General features: G+C 41.5%; 1 protein-coding gene across 1 annotated transcript in view; it reads left to right on the top strand.

Moving 5' to 3' along the window:
• Positions 1 to 7,567, top strand: part of RPL7 (ribosomal protein L7) — an 11,283-nt gene extending 3,716 nt beyond the window's left edge. Inside the window, exons 4-7 of the mRNA XM_015416188.1 lie at positions 573 to 710; positions 2,846 to 2,955; positions 5,261 to 5,471; positions 7,522 to 7,567. Of these exons, the coding sequence (XP_015271674.1) occupies positions 573 to 710; positions 2,846 to 2,955; positions 5,261 to 5,469 (457 nt within the window). The 3' untranslated portion in view covers positions 5,470 to 5,471; positions 7,522 to 7,567. The remainder of the gene's footprint in view (positions 1 to 572; positions 711 to 2,845; positions 2,956 to 5,260; positions 5,472 to 7,521) is intronic.
• Positions 7,568 to 8,010: the final 443 nt, after the last annotated feature.

Below are 8,010 nucleotides of genomic sequence, written 5' to 3'. Positions count from 1 at the left end.
TAATCTGTGACACGAGCAACTTAAAGGTTCTGTTTGGGGGGGGGGGGAGGCAGGAAAACTGTACAAGAAAATCTTTAATTAAAATTGGGACATCCATTGTCCACCGTGGAAATACGGGGTTGCATTTTATAGAAAACAAATGACACACATTTTCGCTGCTGGGACACAGTGCAGGGGGCTTGCAGAATCAGCAGAGATCACCCATTCTCTGTGGTATGGGTCATCTAAAAGTTTGTGTAGGAGTTTCTCCTAATTCCCCCTTGTTGCAGCCCTGTACTATCCCCAGGGGTCCCATAATCTTCAGTGGGGCAGGATTTCTCTGATTGGGGAATGTTCTATTGGTTTCAGTGGAACGGAACATTGTTGAGAGTTTGTTAGTGGAATTTTATATAGCAGAAATTAACATCTTTAAAGTTATGCTTAACATGAATACTTGCTAATAATTGTGCTAATTACACCAAGGTCAGTTATCTGTAGTAAAATTAATTTTACATAATCAGATGAAAATATTTTGCTCTGAATTTCAATGATAGGTTTATTTTCTTAAAGCCTAATTTTTCTGCATCTTTCAGCATTAATGGTGTTAGTCCCAAGGTTCGAAAGGTACTGCAGCTTCTTCGTCTGCGCCAAATTTTTAATGGGACATTTGTGAAACTCAACAAGGCATCTATTAACATGCTGAGGATTGTTGAACCCTACATTGCATGGGGGTAAGTTGAATCTTGAATTTAATTGCTTTAAGTAACAAAGTACATACACTAAATTGTTCTCTGCTTTTACCTGTTTTGTGGCACTGAGGTAGCCTCTGCCTTCTGTTTGTGAACAAGAACTTGGTTTTCTCTCACCAGCAAGAGGAAGAGTGTGTGTGTGTAAGAACAGTGGAACAGAGAGAAGCTGCTGTCATAGCAATGCTATAAGATATACATATTGGCCTGTGTCATAGATAGTTCAGAAGCTTTAATTGGTTCAAACTGCAGTGGTAAGATTGCCAGTGGGAATCAGTTTGCAGGGAATGTATCATACATGGAAAAACTCCTGTGGTTGTCAGTCAGTTTCTTGGTTTAATGTAAAATGCTAGTTTGTGGATTTAATGGTCTAAAATGGGTTGAGATCAGAGTGTCAGAAGGACACCCTGTTCCCATATATATGTGCCCAGCACATATCTTCATGAGAGGCTCTGCTCTATGTGTCCCTGATTTTGGAGGCAAGATGAGTAGGCACTAAAGATAGCGCTTTTTCTGATAGGGCTCCTTGTCTGTGTAATGTGCTCTGTATAACTGTGTGCCTGATGCCAAACCTGTTGATCTTTCAATGCTGATTTAAAACCAACCTTTTTGCTCAGGCATTTGCTTGTATGTAATGGATATTTAGGTTTTTTCACAATTGTATTGCTGGTGTTTTTTTTTTTTACTTGTTGCTAAACTGTTCTGCTGCTGATTTGTTTTTATTAAGATTTATATTCCATTCCATCTTTCTCCTTACCAAGGCACTCAGGATTAGGGATGAGCACAAACCTAAAAAATCCTGTTCAGGGTGGCCCCGAACTATGAACTGAGCCAGTCCAGCGAGTTTGGTTCCCCCTTTCTCCCAGAGGGGTGGTGGTGGTTTGCCTGGGAAGGGTTAAATGGCTGGCAGGTGCATCCGTCAGGTAAAATGGACCAAACAGGCGAACTGGACAAAAAGCCAGTAAATGTTTGGGGAAGGCGCTTTCCCTGAACCTTGGTTTGGGGGCTTTGAGCTGACCTCAGTTCGGGCCAAATTTTGGCTCATGAGCCAGTTTGTACCCATCCCTGCTCAGGATAACTGATAATAGAAAAGTAAAATGACAAGAAAAAAGAATTAAAACAAATAATAAAGTGAATGAACATATTGGTATGCTTTTTATTCTTCTGTTTAATTTACTGAATTTTATTGATCATTATCTTAACTGTTTTTGTTATGTAAACTTCCTTGTACACTTTAGAAGTGTTACCTAAAAATGTATTAAATAGTCCACTCCAGGCTGACAAGCTAATATTCTGCCAGAGGCTAAATTATTTGTGATTTTGCTTTTAAGTAAAAGAAAAAACGAGTTTCCTTATGTATTTCATGGCAGTCACTGCCTTTCTGTCTTGTGCATTCTTGAATTCCATCAGTCACTGCTGGTAGCTCTTAGAAGGGGCCTGTGTTCCTGAGGGTCTTTCCCCCCCCCCATTCATGATCCCCTACAAGGCTTATGTCAAGTAAGGCATGATTAGCTTTCAAGAACCTATAACTTGATGAGGGTCTGCCACTGTGTAATAGCAGCAATCTCAGTCTTCTGTCTTTCTCTGTGGTGGTATTAGGCTTCCCTGGAAAGGTCAGGCCTCTTCTCCTCCTCTGATACACATACTGCCACCACCACAGGTGCCCATGGTGGTTCTTCCTTCCCCTTCACCAGGTAGATAGAGTGGTAGCTGCTGCATGCCACTGTCCATTTAGCTGCCTGAGGGCTCCTAGGAACAACAGCCTGAGAGGAAGAGCAGGCAAGTGAGTGGCAGCTGCAGCACCTAATGGTGGTGGCTGGTCATTTGATTGGATGGGTGAGAGAAGTCACGGCCATTCTCTTGCCTGCACTGTCTCTGTCATGGTTGCATCTGGAAGGAGGGGTCACAGTTATCAGCAACACTGAGAGGTGTCCAAAACCTGGAATTAGACTTGATTTCATACAGTCTGACACTCCTGCTGCTTATTCATCTATTACTGGTTTTGAATTGCCAATAGACTGAAGTGTTTGGCGTGGTGTGCATAATATAAAAACACAGAAGATTGTTTTTGTTAATAGTATTGAACTGGCCAATGCAGGTATCTCACTTTTTTGTTTCAGTTATCCCAACTTAAAATCTGTGCATGAATTGATCTACAAGCGAGGCTATGGCAAGATCAACAAACAGCGTGTTGCTTTGACTGACAATTCTCTGATCAAGAAATGTCTGAGTAAGTGCAACTCACTTTTTAGCAGTCCTCGTGACTTAATATGATTTACTAAATGTTGGTTGCTTTTGGTGTATAAATTCATCTGTAAGTTTGTTGCTTATCCTGGGTTGGGCTGTGTATCACAGAGGAAATTCTTTCTTGACAATCATTCTGTTGGTTGGTTGGTTTGAAGTCCAGTCTTTTTAGCTCCCATGCTGTAGTTCTGTTTACATAGTGACCGTAATCTTTTGCTAAGACTGCTTTGAGATGTCCTAGTAAGCAGTGTTAAGCTGACACGAAATATTATGAGAATGCAAAATTTATTCAGGTGTACACATTTTAAAACTTAGACTCATTAAAAATATACCATTCAGACATAAAAAACTTCTCAACATTCATACATAGATGGGTTAGTGCTGTGCAACTGAACCAAACGCGTTTTGGCCCCCCAAAGGGCCTTCCTCGGTGGTCACAATTCCAATTACAAATTTGACATACATTCAAAAAAATTTTTTTAACATAAGATGTTAAATACATATGCAGTATAAGGCCAGATGTTGTTTCCTAAATACTGATTACAAACAGAAAAAGAGGGAAAAGGGAAACAAAGAAAAATTCATTATAGTTTCCCATATATACATTATTATTAATTGAAAAATAATATATACTAAAAATAAAAATTATCTTATGTATTTGTTTATTATTATTATATAAGGTAGGCCTCCGGTCTAGCCAATTAAAGTCCACCAATAATTCTAGATATGAAAGGGAATGAAATAATTACATAAAGTTATGTTTCAAAAAGAAATTAATTTTTTTATATAAAACTTTTTAAATTATTGGCCTACTAACCTGGTAGCACAAACTTGTGTGAGTTGAATGTATGTCACTCCATCCTGTACAAATTCTGGTATAAGCTACTATACCGGCCACCATATATAGCATTACTGGGGTGATGCAATCACCAATTACTGTACATGTCACTCAGGAGAGATGCAAAATAGAAGGAAGGGTAACCATGAAGTGAAGATGAGAGAGGGATTTTGTACTGACAATTACTTCAAATATTTCTAAACAGCCTGTACAGAATTTATGCAAAGAACAGGTCCAGATAATCATAAACAGCAAGTCCGGTCAACTTCCTCATTGTCCATATGGTGCCCATGTTTTCAATTTACTGATCCAGAATAAGCCAAACGGAAGATAGGCGGATTTTCCAGGCGCGATCTCACCGCCACATCTGGGAAGCGTAGAGCTCCCGTGGCTCACCCGAGGCTTCCCTCCGAAGATGCGAGGTTAAAAACTAGTACCTCGGAGGTACTAGTTTCCGGAAACCGCGGGGCAAGGGCGGGCATCTGATCGCGTTTCCGGTGGCATCCGGCGCCCGCCCATGCCCCATTGCGAAAAGTTACCCCCCCCCCCCAATCTCCAGGGATGCGCACAAGCACCCAATGGGGCATGCACATACTTCAGGTTAAAAAAACCCCACACAACCCCATTTGCCGCGCCGCTTCTTTGGCGCATCATGTGATCGGCCCTAACCACAGGACCGCGAGGGGACGCCTGATCGCGCAGTTGCGCGTTATTTCACTGCGGGGCAAACAGCCACGCCTCCCCCAGCCCCCTGCGATATCCGGCCCGTGTGGCCGAGGCCCCTGTATGTTTTTATTCTGCCACTAAGAGCTCAGTACATGGTTCTCCCCTCCTATTTTGTTATCACAGCAACCCTGAAAGGTAGGTTAGGCAGTGGGCAGAGACTAGCCCAAGGGCCATCTATTGAGAATCATGGCCTAGTGGAGAGTTGAATCTGCATCTCCCAGTAACACACTAACAACGACATTTCACTGGCGCTCTCGAGGTATTTGTCTGCCATTTATGGCCACTCAGGCCCTCAAAGTTGTAGATAAAAATGCAGAAACTTTATTAAAACATGATCTTTTAAAAGTTTTTTTTAAGGTTCTCATTTTCCCAGTGTTTCCATGTAATTTATTAATTAGCTTATTAGTAACAGGAATGTTTTAGGACCTTGACCGTTACTTAACATACATTTAAGCATACTTATGGATGCAGTGGCATTATTTCATTTGGATGCTGGCAGAGGGTTTAAGTGATGAAAGCACTGACATTTCTGTCAGGGGCAGATGATCTGTAATATTTTCCAATGGGGCCATTGTGTTAATGTTTGAATCTGTATCCAGTCCCTCCTTTGCTATGAAGCTGAGTGGGTAACTTGACAAATGAGCCTAACAGGGAGATGATGAGCATCAAAGATAATGGTTTAAACAGTTTGCACACTGAACTTTGTGATCATTCTGTTTTATTTCAGAAAAGTATGGTATCATTTGTATGGAAGATCTGATCCATGAAATCTACACTGTTGGAAAAAACTTCAAGGCAGCAAACAACTTCCTCTGGCCATTCAAGCTGTCTTCTCCACGGGGTGGAATGAAGAAGAAAACTACCCACTTTGTAGAAGGTGGTGATGCAGGAAACAGGGAAGACCAGATTAACAGACTCATAAGAAGAATGAATTAATGGTATGATGAAGTGGGGAGTTATATGTTAATAAAGTTAGTGGTGTTTCTGAAGGCTAGAGTACAAGCTTCGGCAGCTCTGAGAGCCTTTCTTCAAGGTGGGGCAGGCCTCAGTTACTGCATTCCTCACTGACTCAGATAAGAACATAAGAGACGCCAATGTTGGATCAGGCCAAAGGCCCATCCAGTCCAACACTGTGTCACACAGTGGCCAGAAATACCAGTGCCATCAGGAGGTCCAGCAGTGGGGCCAGGACATTAGAAGCCCTCCCACTGTTGACCCCCCCCCCCAAGCACCAAGAAGACAGAGCATCACTTGCCCCAGAGCCCCTAGCTATACCTTGTGGCTAATAGCCACTGATGGACCTCTGCTCCATATGCTTATCTAATTCCCTTTTGAAGCCGTCCATGCTTGTAGCACCCACCACTTCCTGTGGCAGTGAATTCCATGTGTTAATCACTCTTTGGGTGAAGAAGTACTTCCTTTTATCCGTTCTAACCCGACCGCTCAGCAATTTCATGGAGTGCCCACGGGTTCTTGTATTGTGAGAAAGGGAGAAAAGTACCTCTTTCTTTACCTGCTCTTTCCCATGCATAATCTTATAAACCTCGATCATGTCACCCCTCAGTCGTCTTTTCTCCAAGCTAAAGAGCCCTAAGCGCTTTAACCTTTCCTCATAGGGAAAGTGTTCCAACCCTTTTATCATTCGAGTTGCCCTTTTCTGCACTTTTTCCAAAGCTATAATATCCTTTTTAAGGTGTGGTGACCAGAATTGCACACAGTATTCCAAATGAGGTCTCACCATTGATTTATATAGGGGCATTATTATATTGGCTGATCTGTTTTCAATACCCTTCCTAATAATCCCCAGCATAACATTGGCTTTTTTTATTGCAGTCACACACTGTCTCGACATTTTCAGTGAGTTATCTACTACAACTCCAAGATCTCTCTCTTGCTCAGTCTCTGCCAGTTCAGACCCCATCAATGTGTATTTATATTTAGGATTTTTGGCTCCAATGTGCATCACCTTGCACTTGGCCACATTGAACCCCATTTGCCATGTTGACGCCCACTCGCCCATCCTTGACAGATCCCCTTGGAGTGCCTCACAATCCTCACTGGTTTTCACCACCCTGAACAACTTCGTATCATCCGCAAATTTAGCCACTTCACTGCTTACTCCCAACTCCAAATCATTAATGAAGTTAGTGGTGTAAATGTGATGGGTTAATGCCCATTTCTTTGTTACTTTGTTTAATTTAAGCACATCTCAGTTTAAGCTTGCACAAATGGGGAATTGCCTGGAATGTTTTGAGGGGGAAATGGGATATATTAAAGGACGTGCTATGGTTCAAGCCCAGTATTACACCTCTGTTTTGTAAGGTTGAACATTCTCTACTTCCATTTTTTTCTTCAGGTTAAGCAGGAAGCTGAGGCTTTCTTGGCCTGCTTCATATTAATGTATTTTTTACTTAGGTGCTTACTGTATAGAAGCAAGTTATTTAGGCTGACTTGAATTCAATAGTTCTGCAAATAAGGCCTTCAAAGGTGGTAGTCTGGAAATTGTTGCTAGTCAGATTACCCACACATTTCAATGACTAGCCTAAAGGGGAGGGAAGAGAACCACTGGGAGTTAGCTTCTTCTCCAGTGGATGCTCACAAACCTGTATGAAAATTCCTTCAGTTATACCGGGGGTAAAAATGTTACTCTGCAAATAGACAAGTTAAAGCATTCAAGTCTTTGTAATACAGCCGGTTTGAGATATTCTGAGTCAATTTTAGTTAATTTCATCTCTATACTTACCAAATACACAGAAATCATAAAAAATATTGGCTAATAGAACATGTTTGATAAACTACCTAGTATTTACTGTAAATTTGTTTTTTAAGTCTTTGTAATACAGCCGGTTTGAGATATTCTGAGTCAATTTTAGTTAATTTCATCTCTATACTTACCAAATACACAGAAATCATAAAAAATATTGGCTAATAGAACATGTTTGATAAACTACCTAGTATTTACTGTAAATTTGTTTTTTTCCCCCCTAGGTGCTAAGACTTCACGAAGCTTTGCAAATAAAACAGTCTCTGTAAACCATTTGTCCTTTTCCTTCTTAAATTGACTGGCTGTCAGTGAAGCAGGGTAGTCTTAAAACCTTTCCCGTTCCAGGGGAAATCATATGGTGCTGGCAAAATTGTACACATGACCTTTACTCTCCCCAACCCCCCTTTTCCGTCTTAATCCTTAATCCAGTTGGCATGAGCCTGACAAGAAAGCTATGCAGGGATTTAAAGCAGTGGTGGGAATGGAGGGAAAGGAACAGCTACCCGTAGTCCTCTGCCTTATGAGTAGCAGCAGTGGTGGTGTCATTGCACTGAGGGAGTGAGAGGCGTGTTATTTAGGGTTATGGCAAGGACTGAGCTGATGAACTGACTTTTTGCTCCTGTGCATGCTGCATGCCAGTTAACATACACTAGGCTCCTCAGATACCAGGGGCCACTTTGTTTCTTACAGCCCTTATAGAAGTTCAGCTTAGC

This window comes from Gekko japonicus, unplaced genomic scaffold (assembly GCF_001447785.1).
Source record: "Gekko japonicus isolate JY-2015 unplaced genomic scaffold, Gekko_japonicus_V1.1 scaffold520, whole genome shotgun sequence".
Lineage (NCBI taxonomy): Eukaryota > Metazoa > Chordata > Lepidosauria > Squamata > Gekkonidae > Gekko > Gekko japonicus.
This window is presented reverse-complemented; position numbering and strand designations above follow the sequence as displayed.